Source organism: Aquarana catesbeiana, linkage group LG13 (assembly GCF_042186555.1).
Source record: "Aquarana catesbeiana isolate 2022-GZ linkage group LG13, ASM4218655v1, whole genome shotgun sequence".
NCBI lineage: Eukaryota > Metazoa > Chordata > Amphibia > Anura > Ranidae > Aquarana > Aquarana catesbeiana.
Genome location: NC_133336.1, coordinates 95170043 through 95192512, shown reverse-complemented (window position 1 = coordinate 95192512; position 22470 = coordinate 95170043). Strand labels below are relative to the sequence as shown.

Sequence of the window (22470 nt, the reverse complement as noted above, 5' to 3'; positions counted from 1 at the left end):
TCGTATAGTATTCAAGTTTAATGGTATCAAAAGTACATATAGTAAGGCATAAGTATAAAAAAAAAACAATTTAAAGAGGAACTGTAGTCTGCTCACATAATTTGTAATAAAAACATCTTTGCCATTCTGAAGCTTCCCTCCAACCACTTTGCATATTATTTCATATATACTGTAATGCTCTACTTGCCAAATATGCTGCAGTAATCTCCCTCCACTGAGTCTGGCTGCAAACATTTAACTGTGGGCAGCTGAAGCTGCTGCCTGTTCACTTCCTGGATTTACACAGACACACCCCCAGCTCTGCAGCTCTCATATGACTCACCCCCCTCCCTTCCTGCCAAACTCTCATGAGAGAACCGTGCATGATGTCATAAGCCTAGGCTTTTTTCCACACAAGAAACAGGAAGTGGGCAGTATAAAGGTATGTACTGGCAGAAAAAAAGTTTTACTATCCAAAGTTAAAACAACAAGGGCAGAAGATTTCATAGATGGAAAGATGAAAAAACGACTGAAGTTCCGCTTTAAGCTAAAAGTGCTGAGCTAACACAAAGGGGTAGCGAGGTGTACCATGTATATCACAACATGAGGCATTATATAATTAAAATAGGGGTCTGCATTCACAGTTCCATGGCCAATAGAGGCCATCTCTTCTATCTCTTCAAGCCAATAAAGGAGATGCCTAACCAAGTGGGAGGCCCACGCCGACCAGGAGCGACAGCGCCCCTGCATATCCTGTCCACCTGTGCCAGGAGGTGTTCCCCCGGCTGAGCATCACGCTGCACCACCCTGCCCACTTCCAGCGGGATGACGTCAAGCCGTGATCCCACATGAGTTCCGCCCAGCCAGGAACCCAAACAGCTTGTTGTTTTTTAATATGCTTTTATTCTTTTTGTACCAATAAAGATTGTATAAAGCTTTTACAATACTGTTTACATTTTTATGTGCTTTTGTCTATTTAATATAAAAAGATGATGGAAACGGGTAAGCTGCCTATTAGATCTAACACTGGAGAAGAAAAGATTCCCACCATGAAGCACAGCCTGGAAATGAACCCTGGTTCCACACCAAGCAAAAAAATACCCATAAGCAAAGGAAGATTGTATAAAAAGTCAGTCCCTAAGCCACCATGGGTAAGGATGAACTGAACACGCAAATCCATTATTCAGTGCTAAAACTGGGAGATCCCTGGGACAGGAGATAATCCATTGAACTGCTGCTCTTGCTTATTACTGTGATGCACATCTAAAGTGTCGCGGACGGCACTCCATTGGACTCCAGAGGATTGGAACATAGCACACCAGGCCCAGGGAAAGGCTGTAGCCCATACTCACCACAGATTGTCTTTTCCAGGATGGCTGCTCCCTTCCTGATGGACCCCCGAAGTGGTCTTCAGGGACAGGGCTCCACTGCAGGCAGACCATGGCCCTGGACCTGTATAGAGCCCTGCAGATAACTCAACATGATGCACTACGTGCCAACGTGAGCACCCACTCATCTAGTGCCTGAAACAATGTTACAGGCCGGCCCCACATATATATCCATGAGAGATTGAGGTTCAGGTTCACCCCCAAGGCTTGGCTGAGGAGTTAACTACTCCAAGAAAGCTGCAGTGGCTATGGTGTAGACAGATATCTTGAATCAAAAAAAAAAATTTTTTTATTGGTTTAATTAAAAAAAAAAAAAGAAGCAAGTTCCACTCAGTAGGGAGAAGACCTCTATCACCTAATAACACTAGCACAAAAAAAAAGCTTGCTGGGAGTGGAATGGGTGACATAGGCTATAGGTCCCTGCAGCTTTCTTTTTGCCAGTGTCCAATCACTTGATGGTTGCGAGAGAAAACCCATGGTTAAAACTAATATCATGTATAATGTACTCTACAATTAAGAAACTTGGTTTTCTATTAAAAAAATTAAGCTAGTCTTACCAAAAATTCACTACTATTTTCAGACCCTGCCTATCCATGTCCCTTCCCATTTTTTTGCGCCTAATACAAAAACAGGCTTCACGCTTTCTTTGGGCCTACAAACTGTAGTGAAATGTGCCTTCAACATTGCCATCTTAAAGGTGGCATAGAAAGTCCCACTGAGGTGGTACTGAGTCCCAGCTCATAAAGCCCACGCAAACCCTTCACATAGCGATAGGTGTTTTAGGGGGCTGTAGACAATGCAGAGATGTTTTCCATTTGTGGTGGTCATGTTCACACCTCGCTGGATCTTTGGTCTAGAATCTTTGGTCTAGGGTTTTCAGGTTACTATATACGTTGTTTCACTTGCATGTCCACAAGAATGCAAAACAGGCCTTATTACACTGACCTACCCAGAGCCTCTTGTATCAGCAGAAGCTGGCATCGTACTTGTACCTCTCTGCCAAATGCACCATTGCCAAAGCTTGGAAGAAACCAACTGTCTTATTTGCAGTGGTAATGGACAGTATGACCACTGTGATGATTAACAAGAAGATGTCTAGCATTCTGGACAACTCCCATCCTAAATTCCTACGAGGGAACGCCTTCCCTACGCTACATGCGACCAGTTTGGGCAACCTATGACGTATCTTTTCCTTACCTCCCAAGCCTGCTGGATACCACAACCCCCCTTTTCCCTGCCCCCCCCCCCGTCTGGATCCTTCGTATTTCATCTTCTCCGCTTACAGTCCAGTCCTCGGTTAATGTCTGTATGCTTCCAGACTCCTGTAAACCACCATTGTTAGCCAGTCTGTGGCTTGGACCGTGAAGCCACTCAATGGATTTTTGGACTGATGATTCTTTCATTTAATTGTGCACCTTCTTATTCTTACTGGAAGTGTGCCATACCATTGCCTATACCCCCCTGCGTGGGTGAACAGTTGTTAAGCATTCTTTTTTGAAAACCTTTAATAAAAATGATTGTACCACAAAAAAACAAAAACTAGTAATTGTTTCATTTACATCTAGTTTGACTAAGGCTCCATTCACACATGTGATTAGGGCTGTCGGGATTCCTGCAACAAGAATCTACGAGTTCCTGCAACTAGAATCACTGGCATGTGCAAACAACTGTAGCTGCTCAGCCTGTATAATTTAATGACAGGCTGAGAGGAGTCGTGGATGTCCACTACAGTTTGCATATACCAGTGCACATCCAGCAGTTCCCTATGGCTAGGGACAGATGACTGTCCCTGGACGCAAACGTCTCTAATTGCAAGTGTTAATGGGACTTTACTAGTAAAAGGCACTTGGGTAACAAATTGCTGCATACCAACACATAGACATTGAAGAATATCGATAAAAACATTCTACAAATCCTTCACAGGGTTAGATCAGGATCCCTACAACATGAAAACTGGGGAATAACAGTGACCAGGGCCAGAGCCACAGGGCAAACCAGTAAACAGCTTGATATTTTTTCAAAGCTGAATTGCAGCCTTACCTTTTTTTCTCCATGCATGTAGCAATGCCTCTAATGTGTTCATAGTTATTACTCTGAATGGGCTGCCTGCTGTCACCTCTACAATACAATCTCTATAATCTGCAGCACCTAAATAAAGCCTCTCTCTTCCCTACTGTCTTTTGGCACGCCCCTGACATCTATTCATTGTGCCCAGTGTCAGTCTTTTCTTGCTTCCATCAAGTGGGGACGTTACTTGTGGGTGTTTTTTTTTTTTTTGTTATACCTCTTTGTTGGGCGCTAGCTTAAGCAGAGTGCTGTTGATGCTGGAGTGATGATGGGGAGTTTTGTGCTCCCCTGTCAATTACCCGTGCGCCCCTGGCTAAAATTAACATGCATAAGCCCAGGAGCTTGCCCACTGGTAGGGCTCTTGCAAAGGCAGAGTAATATGGTAATTGCCAAATCATCTTCCAGCTCCTCCCATTTTACAGGAACTGTCTGTAAAGCAGAGTCTAGCAAAGGAGACAGAGTGAAAATGTAATCTTTATCGCTTAGTGACATACATTCCAGGCGCCAAGAGATAACAGCTTATTCCTGTAGAGGGAGCACCGCCACATCACACTTTTTTCTCTGAAGCCAGTATGTATTCCACAAACCTGGATGCCGAAACAGGAAGTTATGTCACATGCAGTAACCACGCTCCAAAAGGTTTCATCCAAACCAGACGTCCGTGGGATTGCGTGAGTGCAATTGTTATATATATTTTAATAAAATAGGATTTTTGACGTACCCTAAAATCAGTTTGAGTTCATTGACAGACACAGCGCTTCCTTATTCAGAACCATAGGGTTATATCGCCCTCTGCAGGAGTAGGACACTAGGCAGAAAAAAGACTTGGCTACGCCCATGGGCAGTCCTAGGTGATATACACCCCCCTCTCTGCTATAGGCCTTCCTTCAGTTTTGTCACAAGCAGTGTCAGAAACATTAAAAACTCCATAGAGGGATGGGTGCTGTGTCTGTCAATGAACTCAGAGAAATGGATTTTACGGTGAGTCAAAAATCCTATTTTCTCATTCGTTCATTGACACAGACAGTGCTTCCTTATTCAGAACCATAGGGATGTCCCAAATCAGTGCCAAACATGAGTCCAACTAGACAATCTGGGGCTCAACGAGAACAACTGGAGCCCAACCTTAACAGCAAGAAAACACCTTCATGAGGGAAAAACCCTCTAGACCACAGCCTGCAGAACCTTGCGGCCAAAAGAGGCATGTGCAGATGCCAGCACATCCACTTTGTAAAATTTTGTGAAAGAGTGCACCGATGACCAGGTGGCCGCCTTGCACACTTGTGTCACTGACGCCTAATGATGGAAGGCCCAGGACGTACTCAGCACCCTAGTAGAGTGCGCCTTCACCGGGAAGGGAGGAACCCGACCCCTGACAGAATAGGCCTTAGTCACCATCTGTCTGATCCATCTAGAAATGGTCGCAGAGGAAGCCGACAGCCCCTTCTTTGGCCCGTCTGCGATCACAAACAGGGAGTCTGACCTCCGAAAAGACTCAGTGGCTGCCAAATACACCCTGATCGCCCGAAAAAAACATCCAAGGTGTGTAAGGCAAATTCCCTCAGATGTTGCGGCCTGGGACATAGGGAAGGCAACACAATGTCTTCATTTAAATGGAAATCAGAAACAACTTTTGGAAGGAACGAAGGGACAAGGACGAAGAACCACCTTGTCCTTATGAATCACCATGTAGGGCGTGCGACAGGATAGCGCCGCCAATTCCGACACCCTGCGAGCAAAGGTCATAGCCACCAAGAAGGCCACCTTCTGTGACAAAGTGAGCAGGGGAATTTCTCTAATATTTTCAAATGGAGGCTTCTGTAGAACCGAAAGCACCAGATTCATGTCCCACGGTGGCAAGGGAGATCGCAACAGTGGAACCACATGTTGCACCCCCTGAATGAAGGTACGCACCAGGGAATGTGAAGCCAGTGGGTGTTGAAAGAAAACCGCCAAAAGCCGACACCTGGCCCTTGATGATACTCAAGGCCAAATTTTTTCAACGCCCCTCTATAGAAAAGTCAAAATCCGAGCCACCGAAAAGGAACGTGGGTGAAACCCTACAGACTCGCACCACGAAATGTACGCTTTCCACGTCCGATGATATACCTTCCTGGAAGTAGACTTCCTAGCTTTGAGTAGTGTCGGAATAACAGACGCAGAGAAGCCTCTATCCTTCAACACCTGGCTTTCAACAGCCAGGCCATTAAAGCCAGCGACGGTAAAGCAGGGTGGAAGATCGGCCCTTGGGATTGCAGATCCTCCCTGAGAGGTAGCCACCAGGGGGTGTCTGCGACCAGACGCACCAGGTCGGCATACCAGGACCGACGAGGCCAGTCCAGGGCCACTAGAATGACCGGAATTCCTTCAGCCTCGATCCTGCATAACAGCCGAGGCCGAAGCATGAGAGGAGGAAAGGCGTAGATCAGATGATACTGGCCTCACAGAGCTACCAGAGCCCGCCAGAGGGTCCCAAGACCTGGCCACAAACCTCTGCACCTTCCTGTTGACCCAGGATGAAATCAGATCTAGCTCTGGAGAGCCCCAACGCAGACATATCTGTTGAAATACCTCCTGATGAAGGGACCAGTCACCTTGGTCCGACATTTGTTGACTGAGGTAATCCGCCTGCCAGTTGTCCACCCCAGGAATGTGGATGGCGAAGATGGCCGGGACGAAACACTCTGCACACTGGAGAATGCCAGGCCCACTAACACACACCTTGTTCCTCCCTGGTGGTTGACATAGGCCACCGCCGTGGCATTGTCCGACTGGATCCGTATCGGGAGCCCCTGAAGGCGATCCGTCCAATGATCCAGACAGAGTCTGATCGCCCGGAGTTCCAAGATGTTGATAGGTAGCCTGGATTCCTCCAGCGACCCAGAGCCGAGCTCAGGCCCAGGAGTCCTCCCCACCCAGACAGACTGGCATCGATGGTGACCACCATTCCAGTACAGTGGGAGAAAGGATTTCCGCTGCCGAAGAGCCAGTGAACGAAGCCACCAAATCAGGGACCCTTTGGGTCCTTGGCACAGTCAAATCTGACTCTACAATACAATCTCTATAATCTGCAGCACCTCTCTGAAGCCTGCCTCATTTCCAGCCCCAAAGACCTCATACATCATAAAGCCTCTCTCTTCCCTACTGTCTTTTGGCACGCCCCTGACATTTATTCATTGTGCCTACTGTCAGTCTTTTCTTGCTTCCATCAAGTGGGGACGTTACTTGTGGGTCCTCCCCACCCAGACAGACTGGCATCGGTGGTGACCACCGTCCAGTACAGTGGGAGAAAGGATTTCCGCTGCCGAAGAGCCGGTGAACGAAGTCACCAATTCAGGGACCCTTTGGGTCCTTGGCACAGCCAAATCTGACTGTCCAGAGACCCTGGACATTTGTCCTATTTTAACAAGATCTCCTTTTGCAGGGGTCTCGTATGGAACTGAGCAAACGGGACCGCCTCGAACGTAGACACGATCAGGCCTAGCACCCGCATGCAAGTCCGCAGGTAGACCCACGTGCTGGACAGCAGTAAGCAAGTTGCCCCTGTAACTTTTGGAGTTTGTCCTGCAGAATAAACACTGGCCAGAGCGGAATCCAGAGCCAGACCCAGATAAACCAATTTCTGTAGTGGAATCAGCGCAGACTTTTGGTAATTTATCAGCCACCCAAAATCTGCCAGAGTCTGAATAGCGATCTCCACGTCGCCCCTCAGGGTCGCTGGGGACTCTGCTTGCAGCAGGTCATCCAGGTAGCCCAGAACAGCAATTCCCCGCTGGCGCAGCAGTGGCAGAACCCGGGGACAACACTTTGGTGAAGACCCGAGGAGCGGAGGCGAGACCAAAGGGCAACACCGCAAACTGATAATTCTCCTCTCCCACAGCAAAGCGGAAGAACCGCTGGTGTTGTGCACATATCAGAATGTGCAGGTAGGCATCCTTGCTGTCGATGGAGGCAAGAAAGTTCCCCTGATGAAGAGATGCCACCACGGACTCCATTCTGAACTTCCGCACCCGCACAAAGTGGTTCAGGGCCTTGAAGTCCAGAATCAGACGCACCGTAGCCTCTTTTTTGGGCATCGTAAACAGGTTTGAACACAAATCCTGGAAATGTTCCGATACCGGAACAATCACCCCTTGAAGCAATAGGCCTTGCACCGCTCCCCGGAGAGCTAACAAGCGGTCTGGCGACAGGCGCAGATTGTACGGAAAAAAACAGAAAGAATCACTTCGTGGACCCACATGTCGTTTATCAGAGGTCCACGGGCCTAGAAACCAGTGAAGGCGTCCCTCCACCCAGACTGGGGGTGAGGACGCCCCTTAATGCCGAAGGAGCCTTATCTGGGGGTCTGGAGAACACCGCTCTCGGTTTGCCCGACCAGGGTCACTTGGAACCTCCCGAGGTGGGCTTGAAAGACATTGAGCCTTTATCAGTTGACCCTGAGGGACGAAAAAACTTTGTGTGCCGAGAAGGAAGGGCCACGCTTGCGACGTGGCTCCTTCCCTTTTTTTGACGGTGGAAGACTGACACTTCTTAATGATATCATCCAGAGTGGCCCCAAACAAACGATCGCCTTGAAAAGGCAGATCAGCTAGGGCTTTTTTTTTTAGAGGCCTGGTCCACAGTTCAACACTTCAGCCACAATACCCGCCGAAGCACTACTGCTAATACAGACAGCTTAGAAAGCAAGGGAGCGGCGTCCAAAGAGGCATCGCAGACAAACTGCAGCCCGTGGACCAGCTGGTCCGCCAATTCAGTGAAGGCAGAAGGAAACTGATCACCCTCTAGGTCACGGCGCAACAACTTCTCCCACTCTGTCAGCGTTTGAGTGCGGCTCAGAGACTCTGCCTTCCAGTCAGCCGGATCTTTAAAAGCAGGAGAGTCTTCAACCGGAATCATGGTGGCTTTGTTCAATTGAGAGACCGGAGGATCCACCAGTCGTCCACTTCTTGAGAAGACTCACCCCCAAAGGAATAATGCACAGCGAAGCACTTTGGGATCGCAAAGGGACGTTTTGGACGCTCCCATTCCTTATAGACAAACCTGTCAAAAAAGGAGGGATAAGGGAACACTTTTGCCTCGCGAGACGGCTTGTGAGTGCCAAAAGGGACCGTCAACTCCCCCGCAGCCACATCCTCCATTTTTAAAGTTTCCCGCACAAATGCAATCAGTGCGTCCACCAGCACCTTCTTGTGCGCAGCCACCGGGGCAGAGGAATCATCCTCACTGTCCGAAAAATATAGGAGCATGTCCGCAGACCCCGCAGGGGGGGCCCTGTCCATGGCAGCTGAATCAGATTCAGGATCTGACGAGACAGATGAAGCAGGGGAAGGCGGGGGATGCTTCTTGATAGTCCACTGCCCAAGAGCCACCTCCACCCGGGACACAAAGGACTCCAGGGCCACCGTCAGTGCGTCAACGGATGGCTGGAACCCAGCCTCTGATAGGGGATCAGGTGGGGAAACATGCTCCTGAGACTCCATAGGGGAAGAATAGACCACCTACACCAAGAGCGACCACTGCAAAGAGACACCCCCCATGCCGGTAGCTGTACCGGAACACCAGGTGTTACGTACCTAAAGGGTGAGCCTGAATTGCAGAGGATGGCCTCTCCTACGCCCCCGACTCGAGGGCCCCTGGTAGTGGTGACAGGGGTGCAGGAGTGCGGAGTGGTATGCCTGGCAGGATCAACAGCAGAAGGATCAGATGGCCAGCATAGCTGACAGGATGGATCAGTAGACAGGAACTGCAGACTAGACAACTCAGCAGACAGGACAGCAGACTGGATGGATCAGAAAACAGGTGAGCAGCCTGGATGGCTCAGCAGACAGGCCCAGCAGACTGGATGGATCAGCAAACAGTTGAGCAGCCGGGATGGATCAGCAGACAGGCCCAGCGGACTGGATGGATCAGCAAACAGGTGAGCAGCCTGGATGGCTCAGCAGACAGGATGGATCAGCAAACAGGTGAGCAGCCTGGATGGCTCAGCAGACAGGCCCAGCAGGCTGGATGGATCAGCAGACAAGCTCAGCAGACTGGATGGAAGTCCAAGAACGTCAGACAGGCTGGGTCGGGAAGCAGGCTGGCAGCAGAGGTACAAAAGGAGCAGGCAGAGGGATCGTCAAACAAGCCAAGGGTCAGGTACAGGCGGATAACAAGAATAGTTTCAAAGCAAGCCTGGTCAAAACAGGAGCAGATATCAGGTTTTGAGGGAACACATACACAGAGCTGCAGAGCAAACAGCAATGATGCAAGTGTCAGACAGGTTTAAATAACCAGCCAGACACTAACGAGTGCATGTGCGCATAGATGCCCGCAATCGTGCACCGATGGGTCTAATCTGCCTGTTACTGGCAGAATCTTCATGACACCCCACAGCTTGCAGCAGAGAGAGGAAGGGACCCCACCAGACCTACCACCCCACCGGAGTAGCGCTTGCTGCCTCAGATGTAGACATGCACACATGTATAGCGTCTGAGGAAGAGGATAACATAGGAGTCAGCACCGGGTTAAAAGAAGCTTCTGCCTGCCAAAAACGCTGTCTGGGCTACACAGTAATGGCTGATGCTGCCTGAGCACAAAAACCACCAAATCATGGCTGCCGAGCTACACAAACATGGCCGCCAGCCATAAGAAGTCAGCAGGTACTAGGGGTAGAAGACGCTAGCTACGGCAAAATGGCCGCGCTACACGAGGCTGACACAGACCCCAGGAAAGCCCCTGAAATAGAGGATCCGGGCATTGGACCCCGGGGAGCGCACAGTGCCTCCCCCCTCCCCTCCGGTAAGCACTGCACCTGGCAGCGCGCACCCCCTGCCCACCAGTACTCAATCCCAACCCCCAGAATCCATCATGGCATCACACTACCCCACCTAAATAGAGGAGGGAGGGGGAAAGGGGGTCTACCAGGGGAGGGACCATCCACCCCAGGAAGAGAGGGTGCAAGTGCAGGGGGAAACCTGCAGGACCGACCGACCCGGGGAGGGGCCCGCGTCCACCGCTAACCCACCAAGGGGAGAAGGGGGACATTCACTCACCATACCAGGACCAAGCAGGCACCACTCCAGACAGAATCTCCTTGCCACCGAAGTGGGAGGGCTGTCGGCCATGAGGGACGCTGCGACTCGAGCTGAGACCCGGTCGTAGGCGACCTTGCAAAACGTTTAACTTCCAGTGGGGCTATGTCGCGGCCGACCTAGAGCGGAGCTGCGGTCTGCACGCGCCAGACTGGGGAGACCGGCAGTTGATTGTTTTTTTCCTGGATTTTTTCCAGTGAGATCTACAAACCAAAAAATAAAATTTGCCAGGACTAGAGATCCCAGCAGGGAACTAGGTTCTTACTCCTGACTGCCCATGGGCGTAGCCAAGTCTTTCTTCTGCCTAGTGTCCTACTCCTGTAGGGGGCGATATAACTATATGGTTTGGAATAAGGAAGCGCTGTATGTCAATGAACGAATGAGAAATATACTTTATGGTTTTGCGCAATGAGTCCCCTACTTTATGATATATATATTCTTATATGGTCCTGACATTCATTAAAGGAATCGACTGTAATAATGTATATGGATGTGAAGGTTTCTCTGAAAGCTTGAAAATACCTTAAAGTGCCGATGGACCTTCTTTTACTAAAAGGTCATTTATTTCTAGTGAGTTACCCAAACCACTGGGGTGTGAGCACTGGAGCACATTATTTGTTACCGGCTGAAGCACTGTGGCACTTTGGGGAATAGGAATTTTGAGACTATAAAAGAAAAGGACTCTTTCTTTTAAGAGCACTTTCATCCTTGGCACAATAGTAAATAATAACACTACACTTACCTGCTCTGTGCAATGGCTCTGCACAGAGCAGCCCCGAACCTCATCTTCTCAGGTCCCCCCGCTGGTGCTCCTGGCTCCCTCTTCCCCCCAGTGCCCTCATACCAAGCTGCTTGCTCTGGGGGCAATCGTGCATGTTCTCTCCTGAGACCCGCTTGGTTCAGTGGCTCAGCCCCACCCCCTGCTCCCTCCTTACTGGCTGTGACTGATAGCAGCTGGAGCCAATGGCTTTCAGCCTTTAGAAACATTTCCAAGCACACTGATTGGAATTATATGCAAAGTTCTATTTAGCACATGCTTTGATACAGAGATTTGATTTTTTTTAATAATACACCTTCATGTATTGTTTTCCTAGAATATTATTATATATATTTTTGCTATATTTAAGCACTGCCAATTTGCACTTTTAATAAACCTTCCATGTTTTCAAAGAAAGGTGAGCTTTAGGCTCAGTTCACTTTGTTAACTTGTCATTTTATCTCCATCGCTTATGCATGTATTTATTGTGTTGCATTACGTGGGCATTTAACTTTTTTTTTTTTTTTTTTTTTTAAAGAAATCATTAGTTTATTGCCATATTATCATTTCTGCTCTCTTTAACCACTTCCATACTGCGCAAATTGCAGCACTCCACTCCTGCATGTAAAAATCATATTTTTTTTGCTAGAAAATTACTCAGAACCCCAAACATTATATATAATTTTAGCAGAGACCCTAGGGAATAAAATGGCGGTCATTGCAACTTTTTATGTCACACAGTATTTGCGCAGCAATTTTTCAAACTTTTTTTTTTTTTCCAAAAAAAATCAACACTTTCATGAATAATAATAATAATACAAAAAAAAAACAGTAACGTTAGCCCAATTTTTTTGTATAATGTGACAGATGATGTTACGCTGAGTAAATAGATACCTCACATGTCACTTTAAAATTGCGCACACTCGTGGAATGGCGCCAAATTTTAACTTAAAATCTCCATAGGCGATGCTTGAAATTTTTTTTTTTTTTTTTTTTTTTTTTTACAGGTTACCTGTTTAGAGCTACAGGGGAGGTCTTGGGCTAGAATCTTTGCTCTTGCTCCAATGTTTGCGGCGATACCTCATACGTGTGGTTTGAATGGCATTTACACATGCGTACACAACCTACATATGCGTTTGCTTCTGGGTGCGAGCACACAGGGATTTTTTAAAAATTATTTTACTTAATTTATTTTGTTTTTATACTTTCCCTTTAAAAAATGATTTTTTTGATCACTTTTATTCCTATTACAAGGAATGTAAACATCCCTTGTAATAGGACTAGGGCAAGACAGGTCCTCTTTATGGAGAGATGTGGGGTCTATTAAACCCCACAACTCTCCTCCAGGCTGGAAAGCCTGAGATCAAAAAAATAAACAATCTCAGGCTTTCCAGCTGAGTCCCCGGCATTGTTTACTTCTGCCAGCCCGGACGTGACGTCATAACGTTGCGCCCGGGCCTCCAAGAGTCATAGAGACTGCGGGGGACCATCTGACTCTCGGTTTTCTCTATGGCTAACTTCCGGCGTTCCCTCCCGCCACCTGTATGATATAATGAACAAGCAGCTGAACAGATTGTTCTTACGGTGCAGGGATTCGCCGGCTGAAAAAAAAATTATATCTGAATGATGCCTGTAACTGCAGGCATCATTCAGATCTCCGCACTGAAAACCCAGGATGTCAAATGACGTTCTGCGGTATGGAAGTGGCTAATAGATGCTTTATTAAAACTCCAGTTAGTAAATAAATTAATTTTTATCTATAAAAAAACTAAATCTTATTTGCATTGTAAGGAAAATAAAGCATCTGTTATGCTGAGCCCTAGTCCTTCAAAATAAATAGTATATAGAGTATAAACCTAGAGAAAACACAGGCACAAAATGAATCCAAACCATCCCTAAACTCAAAAAGCAAAGGCAACTTACGTGCATTCACTAGATGGTGATTATGATGTGGAGCTGGACAGAAAACTTGTGCAGCATAGTCTTCAAACGTGGTGGGCTCCACATGTTGCTGGATAATTGAATCCAAATACCGCATCCTCTCCTCAAAGCTTTACACGTGGGTTAAGATGAAAATATTTAGATAGCAGATAGTACATCATAAATGGCACAGTCACAATTCCCTTAGTCTTACTAAACTGACAGCAGTAAAATCAGTCTGTATATGCAGTAATGTATGCTTGTTATACTGTGAAACCTAAGAGGTAAATCCTCTGCATAATGTAAAAAGGCTGTTTGATCCTGTATGCTCATATCCTCCCCTTCTTGCATTGTCTCCAAAACATGTCCAGATAAGACTGTTACTGGAGTCAGGCTGCACATGCTCAGTTTGTTGTGTATTGCTAGAGAGTTTTTTTTCCTGGGAGAGTGCATGTGATCAGCACAGGGCCAATCAGCACTGTCCAGACAGAGGGTCAGGTGCATCCTGATAGGTCAGCCAGCGCAGTATGAAAACTCCTCCTACAAGCTTTACAAGGCACTGATAGAAGTCACAAGACTGCTATATACTGCTGATGAGAAAAGGTATTTGGCAGTACAGTCTGTGTACTGTGGGAGACCAGATATAGTGAATGCAGGGTCCTAGGTTTAGTAACACTTTAATGCTCATTTTATTGGTACTGAGAACTATAAGAAAGCCATGACCATAACTGTGACCTTTAGAAACATGACTAATGAGAGGGGCTTCTAGAAGTGAACCTTGAACGGGAACAATTTTCAGTGCAAGTAGAAGGATATTCATGGTTCTATTTACTTTATCCTTCCCTTAACCCACATGCAGCATCAATGTTTACTGTTGATCTATGACCATTTCCTTTGTGTATTGAACCAAATGGCATTTGAGTAAGGATGAGGGAATCAATCTGTGATTTGGGAAAACTGGTAGCATCCAGGTTAATTATGATTCACCGTTTGCATTTTTGATAAAAAAAGGTTGTACATACTTATTTCAAGATTTTAAACATATAGCTATGATTCTTTACAACCACAGGCTTATCTACCATAGAAGTACAAGAGGACATGGAATAGAGGAGGATAGCATTGAAAGATGACGGAGGGGAGAAACAAAATTTGTGTGTGTCTGTGTGTAGGAGAGGTAAGAAGGGTGCGGGTATAGATAGAACAGGAAGCAAGGTAATCGCCTAATGGCTGGCTGCACGTCTAAGATCTACAATGTAAGTGATGCTGGATTAGATCTAAGAGGTAAATAGTTTCCTAACCATGGTGCGAGGGCTTGTTAAAAATGCTCGAATTGTCTTCATGAACTGCGACAAGTTCAAAAAAAAAAAAAAAAAAAAAAGCAAAAACATGGTCTGGGAGTCTATGCTATATTTTATTTATAATTTTATTATTTTCTCCTGCATGTAATTGAATCGTAAACTACAAATTTTGTATTGAATACAGTAATTACATAGTTGAAGGTGCCATTTACCATCACTGAGGCTCCATGCACATTGGGCTTAAAAAAAAATGCCAGTTCCCTTGGCAGGAAAAAATGCTCATACAGATCGTTTTTTTTTGTACACAGTTTAGATAAAAGTTTTGCATTTTTTCTGCCAAAAAGCTCCGATCAGAAACGCAAACCAGAAGGTTTTTTTCCTGCCTCTAAACGAGCTCAAAATATGCCTCTAATCGCCTTAATGTGCATGGACACATAGGATAACATTGAGCTGTTTCTACAGGCAAAACACAAAACTCCTGTCGAAGCAGCAATTTTTAAGCCAGTGTGCATGGAGCCTCACTCTGTGCTCTACAAAGCATATTTCTTTCCTTACTGTTGCTTGATTTTAGGAATCACAATTTAATGGACCTTAAGTCCTAAGTGTGTAAAAATGTCTATTGTACAAAACAGCTGTCCTTTATGCTGTTGTCAGTAGGCACATCCAAATGATGAAGCCTTTTTGTTTAAGACCTGACTGATGTGTTATGTGACCCCAGCAACATGCAGGTTAACTTCATATTCAGAGCTACTTTTCAACCATACAGGCTAACACGAGAAAGGAGAGTTTGATTATTGCTTCCTGAGCTATAAAGAGCCTTCTGATTACTCTCAACGTCCCCTCTAGCAGATTATTCCATACAGTTCTCCTGCAGAATATAGTCAATGTGGCCAGAGGAGAGAAAAATTAAGGATGAAGCTCACATACAGTATGTACATTTTAAAGGCCTGATGTCCCCATCTAACCCTAGGCCCTGTCCTTTTTAGGAATTCATTCAGTGTCAGCACTGGACAACCCTCAGATGCCAGCTCCTTTATAATTATTACTTTGAAAACCCAGCGCAGCATGTTGAAGTACTGACAGATTCATCCAACATAGAAAACACTTTTACACAGGCCCATCTCCCGAGCAGATAAAACACGGAGCTGTGTAATGAAGACAGGTGCAGTAGTAATAGCTTGAATGTAAAAGACCTAAACCCCCAGCTTAAAAAAAAGTGGGAAACTGTGCAAATCTACACAAAAGCAGATCAAAATGATTTGCAAATCTCATAAACCCATAATTTACCCACAATAGAAAATATATCAAATGTTTAAACTGAGAAGATGTACCATTTTAATAAAAAATAAGATCATTTTGAAATCAGTGGCAGCAACACATCTCAAAAAACTTGGGGCGGCGACAAAAAATGGGTATAGTAAGTAGTACTAACAAAGAAGAGGTTGAAGAATATTTTGCAATAAACTAGGTTAATTGGCAACATGTCAATAATGTGATTTGGTATAAAAAGAGCATCTCAGAGCGTCAGAGTGTTTCAGAAGTAAAGATGGCCAGAGGTGCATGGATTCAGGAGTACTTACAAAAATCATTGTCTGTGAACACAGTTTGCCTGCCATGCAAAAATGCAAGGTAAAGCTATCATGCAAGGAAGAAGCCCTATCTGAACATGATTCAGAAACACCGCCATCTTCTCTGGACCACAGCTCATTTAAAATTATGTATTGCAAAGTGGGAAACTGTTTTGTTGTCGGACAAATTGAAATATGACATTCTTTTTGGCAATCATGGGCGTGGTGCCTTCCGGACTAAAGAGGAGAGGGAACTTTCGGCTTATGAGCGATCAGCTCAGAAGTTTGGATCTCTGATGGTATTTGGGTGCATTAGTGCATATGGAATGGGCAGCTTGCACATCTGGAAAGGCACCATTGATGCTGAAAGATATATCAAGGTTTTCAAGCAGCATACTGTATGCTCCCATCCAGACAATGTCTTTTTCAGGGAAGGCCTTGTATATTTCAGCAGGACAATGCTAAACTGCATACTGCATCTAATAACAGCATGGTTCCGTAGTAGAACATCTGGGTGCTTAATTGGACTGCCTGCAGTCCAGACCTTTCACCAATTGAAAATATTTAGCGCATCTTGAAACAAATTATACAACAGAGAAGACCCAGGAATGTTGAGAAGTTAGAATTCTATATCAGACAAGAATGGGACAACATTCCTCTCCCAAAACTCCAGCAACTGGTCTCCTTTATTTCTAACAAAGATGTTTACAAAGTGATGTCAAAAGAAGAGGGGATGCTTTTTTTTTTTGCTGCCATCAACTTTAGAATGATTATTTTCTTCAAATGGTAAATTTTTTGTTTAAAGATTTGATGTGTATTCTCTTTTCTATTGTGAATAAAATATGGGTTTATGCAAATCATTGCATTCTACTCTATGTAGATTTTATACAGCGTCCCAGCTTTTTTGGAATTGGGGTTGTAGGTTAACTGGAACTTGTGTAGTAAAACATATAGCTACGACTATACAATTCTTATCTGTGCAGTCAAAATTCGATTTTGTGGCTGTATAGAAAGGGAAGAGGCTACAGAAGTCTCTCCCAGCTGCTGATCTCGGTGCAGTTAATAGAATCTTCAGATTCACAGCAAGTCTCCATTGCACATGAAAAACTGCCCTTTATGTATTACCAAAACTAATTTTCTATTTGGCTGCAAAAGAAAAAAAAAAACACAGTTCTCTTCTGTCTCCTGTGGTGCGTTTCATTATGTTTAGTTCACTCAGAGTCTAAGCTATTCCTCCGAGGGAGAAAGGAGGAACCAAAAAAAAGTCTAGAGGGAAAAAATGAGCTTGTTAGCACATTAGAAGTGTGGCATCTAGGTGGGCTCTAGAAAACCCCACTGGTGTGTTAACTTATCACTCTAGGCATGCTGAGAATGAGGCGCTTCAATTGATCCCTCTTGTTCACACTAGGAGAGGAACAGGCGCATAAGCATCACTCTGCATTAGAACAAATACTATACAAAAAAAGGATTCAATTGACATTTATTGTGAAGTCTGAAGTTTAAGGAACTGTTAGCGTAAACTTTCTACTAGTTCACATGAATCTAGAAATACACTTTTAGATTAAATACGTCTGTGATGTTAAACTTTTTTTGTTCCTGAATGTCTGTGATGTACCTAAAGTGTAGTCCCACTTTTGCAGCCAAATTGGGATGACACTCACTTTATATTTGTTACATGCTCCCATCAACATCGCATAGCTTAAAAAAAAAAAAATGTTGAGTACTTTTTTAATAGTTTTTTACTTGCTCTTCCTGCTTTGTAATGTTTAGGAGGGGACAGTGGAGTAAAGTTTAACATAATTAATCCTGTGTTTAAAGTTCTGCATTATTAACTGTAAACTAGCTTTGAACACTGGCCATCCTAACAAAGGGTTGAAAATGTAGAAACCACCCTCCTGCACTGTATGTTAATGAGGCATACCGCACAGTAAACCGGGACAACATACATGGATCGAAATGTAAACGATCCAAAAGGGATCGGCTGAATTCCCAACTATCTATGGGCAGGGAGGCTGTACAAAAGTAGATCTTCCGATTGATTTCTGTACAACCGCCCTGTCGGATTTTCCCTGCTCGATCAGCACCGCAGGCTATAGCCGGAAACACAGATTAGTGTATTCTTATGGCAGGGAAGTCTTTCCACTGTCAGAATACAATAGCTCGGCGGGGCGGATTCCCACATCCACATCGAGTGTAAAAAGAAGGTAAATACCTGTGAGCTTCCGTCTGATGGCATCAGTCTAAGAAGCTTCTGAGATCATTTCTGAAATCGTTGACAGGTGCAGTTGACCTGTTTCAAGCGGGCTTTTCATTTCCATAGAATTGAATGAGAACACAAAACCTTTCTGACATGAACAAACAAAAACCCATCGACACAGGCCCTTACTTTAACTAATGCCTGCTTCTGTAACTTCTCCTGCTCCTGCGTGCACTGCTGCAACGCTAGCTATCAAGAAGAAAATGTACTGCCATATTGCTTCTCTTCATTTGATTCTAGGGAATAGAGCTTTGTTAATCAGAACACGTGCATCTATGCATTTGAAATAGAATAAAGCCCAGTACACACTATTTTTTTGTTTTGTTTAACCCAGCAGGTTAAATAAAAAAAACCCATCAGCTCCAGTCAGAGCCGCAGTACTTACAATCCAATGTTAGTACAGCTATCTCTAACGCTGAGATATTGTGTTCTGACAGGGGAATCCCCTGCCAGAACATTCCGGTCAGCACTCTCAGCCATTGGCTGAGAGCATTAATTGGGAGCTGGTTGGCTGCTGGTTTTCCAGCATGCACGTACGACAGAATCCAGCTGTGCGGTTGGCTTCTGACGGACTGGCTGCCATACACACGGGCCTAATGTCGGCCGTAATTTTCTTGCACCAGCTGGTGCCGCCCGAAATTCGGCCCATGTGTACTAGGCTTTAGTCTACATATACATTGGTGTCCTGTGCCCAGGAAAAATTATCAGGGGGGTTCTGTGTTCAAGGCCTTATATAAATGGGCAGTAAAAATGCTGTTTTAAAGGCATTTTTCTTTATGCCTCTGAGCACAGCTCTATTTTATCCAATGTGTTCATGCACATTGTGGCATTTAGATTTGTATTTTTAGTATTCAGGTGCATAAAAAAAAAAAATTCCCAAACCTGCATATGGATAGGAACTTACTGGCAAAATTTACATATAAACACGTGGAAAAGCATGAAACTTCATCCTTATAGCTAGAATTTTTTTTTTTTTTTAAGAATATTAAGAGTTTCTCTAAAAGCAGCTAATATACTATTACTATATATTTAAAATCATTACATAATATACGCTACTGGTTAAAAGTTTTAGAAAACCACAGTTTTTCTAGTTTTTATTGAAATTTAAACATTTCAAGTTCAGTAAATAACCTGAAATGGTACAAAGAGAAGCGGTAAACTGCCAGTAGCTTAAAAAAAAAAAAGTTTAGGTGGACAAAAAGATGAAAAATAAATGTACAACTCAGTTAGTTATACAAAAACCTTTTCAGGAACAAAGTAGTGGGTTAACAACTCACAGTTCTGAAGCAATGTAAGCAAATTAAAGTGATTGTAAAGTCTTGTTTTTTTTTTCCATTAAAATAACAAATATGTTATACGTACCTGCCCTGGCTGGAGCTCCTGGCCCCTCCCTCCTGTTGAGTGCCCCCACAGCAAGCAGCTTGCTATGGGGGCACCCGACCCGAGCTGCAGCTCCGTGTATCCATTCAGACACGGAGCTGCGGTTTGGCCCCGCCCCTCTCTCTCCTAGGTGGCTGAGTTTAATTGACAGCAGTAGGAGCCAATGGCACCACTGCTGTGTCTCAGCCAGTCAGGAGGAAGAGTCCTGGATGGCCAAGGCACTTGTAGACATCGCTGGGGAGGGGGCACAGGTAAGTATTTGGTGTCTAGGAAGCTGCAGACAGAAGGCTTTTTTATCTTAATGCATAGAACGCATTAAGATAAAAACCTTTTGCCTTTACAACCACTTTAAGCCTTAAGAGTTTATGCTACCAATTCATACAAGCGTTCCACCTTTTGCTGGGTACTTACAAGTATAAAAGCAGTGTTAAAACAGACTGTTACTACACCCTCTTAAGCAATATTTCGACAGTATTGCACTGCAGGAAGTAGGATATTGCTCTCAAAATGTAAAGAGACATCTAACAAAGATGGTCAACTAGACCATTAGAACCCTTAAAAGTGTAGATCTTCCTTTTAGAGAATTTGCAAAGAAGGTCAAGGTGTCAGTCGGTGCAGTTTCCTACACCATCAAAAGGCACATGGAAACTGAAGGAAAATCTGACAGGGGGAGGTCTGGCAGACCCAAAGCCACAACAGAATCAGAAGACAAGTTTCTGAGAGTCAACAGTATGTGTAAAAGGCAGGACAACAGCTTAACATTAATCTAAGTAAGCAAGACTGTGAAGAGAAGACTTTGAGATGCAGATTTGACAGGTCGAGTGGCTGAAAAAAAGCCCCTGCTAAGATGGAAAAATAATAAGAGGCTTGCCTGGCCTATGAAGCACTACCAGTGGGCTACTGAAGACTGGAAGAAGGTCTTATGGACTGTTAAATCAAAAATGTAGATCTTCGGTTTATAATGCAGGGTTTTTGTATGTCTTTGAGTAGGTGAAAAGATGGTTTCTCAGTGTGTAAAACCAACTGTCAAACATGAAGGAAGCATGATGTTCTGGAGTTCTTTTTCTGAATCCCCAGTCAGCGACTTGCACAGAGTGAGTAAAACCCTGAAACAAAACTACCACAACATTTGGCAGCGCCATGCAATACCCCCTGGAATACGCCTAGTTGGTCAGGGGTTCATCCTACAGCAAGATAATGACCCAAAACATACCTCCAAGGTGGGTCAGAACTACCTTTGAAGAAAAAAACAAGATGGTAGGCTTCAAATCATGAAATGGCCAACAGAGTGTACTGACAAACCCCATCGAGCTGGTTTTTGAGGAACTAGACCGAAGGGTGAAGGCAAAGCAACCCACAAGTGCAACACATTTGTGGGAACTTCTGCAACAGTGTTGGGAGGAACTTTCCAAACAATATTTGATTTCCGTTGTAGAAAGAATGCCATGGGTGTATTCGGATGTTATATCTGCAAAAGGTGGCTACTTTAGATTACATATTGTTAAATAAAAATGATTCCATTATTTCTTTTTTATGACCAAATGTTTATTTGTTCTATGCTTTTTTTTCAGCGTATATTGAGACAATAAACTGCATAGATTTCAATAAAAACTGGAAAAATGGGTGTTTTAAAACATTTGAGTGGTAGTATATATTAGTGTGAGTGAAGTCTTTCAGCACTGGAAGAAACCTCTGCCATAGATGGAGGGATCTGGGTAGCCGTGTCATCAGGAGGATGAAGGGCTGCAGTGATAGAACTAGAATATAATCCTTAATTTCACAAAATTTAAACCAGAACTTTACTCATAACAACTCGATAAAAAATAATTTTCTTTAGCAAGGAACAAACATTCGACATTAACAATCATGCTACCAAAATGAGTGTGTGCTGTAAATTGCCTCCAGCATTGCCACTGTTTCTTCTTGCTGCCATTGTGCTGAAGCCCAAAGCCCCTTTACAGCAGTTAATTATAAAGTGGAAATAAACCCATCGATTTAACAGTTTAAAAAATTGTTACATTCCTGGAATGCTGGGATTGCTAACACATTTGCTTGTGTCCTCGACCAAACTGTCAAACCATCAAATAGCTGGTGTCATATCTGATCACATGGGCAGCACCATGGCAGTTAAAGGTCAAACAGAAACAGATTCCCTTGCTGTAAAGGTTAGGAGGGCTTAATTCTACTTTACGGCTGGCAGCAGATCGCCCTCTACAAACTCAGCAGTGTCTAAAGATGCCTAAAATTGGGAGCAAATGAGCATGTGCAGAGCAGGGCGAAACCATGTAATACTGGATTTTACAGTATAGGTACTTATTTTTACACAGTATAGGTACTTATTTTAAATGTTTTGCATAGCTATACCTGCAAAAGGGACCAGCCTAAAGTTGATCTAGCAGGACTTAATTTTCTGACTAAAGCTCCACTTTAATTACTTCAGCTCCGGAATATTTACCCCCCTGCATGACCAGGCCTTTTTTTGTGATATGGCACTGCGTTAGTTTAACGGACAATTGCGTGTGCATGCGACACTGTACCCAAATAAAATGTATGTCTTTTTTTTCCCCGCAAATAGAGCTTTCTTTTGGTGTTATTTTATCACCTCTGTGTTTTTTAGACAATTTGGAAATAAAAAAAAAATATATATATTTTTTACTTTCTGCTATAAAACATTCCCATTGTAAAAAAAATCAAGTTTCTTCATCAATTTAGGCCAATATGTATTCTGCTACATATTTTTGGTAAAAAAAATATCCCAATACCTGTATATTGATTGGTTTGTG

General features: G+C 44.4%; 1 protein-coding gene across 1 annotated transcript in view; it reads right to left on the bottom strand.

Annotated features, from left to right (window-relative positions):
* Positions 1-22470, bottom strand: part of RALGAPA1 (Ral GTPase activating protein catalytic subunit alpha 1) — a 474136-nt gene that overhangs the window by 35621 nt on the left and 416045 nt on the right. Inside the window, 1 exon segment of the mRNA XM_073610203.1 lies at positions 13188-13315. Coding sequence (XP_073466304.1) covers positions 13188-13315 — 128 coding nt within the window.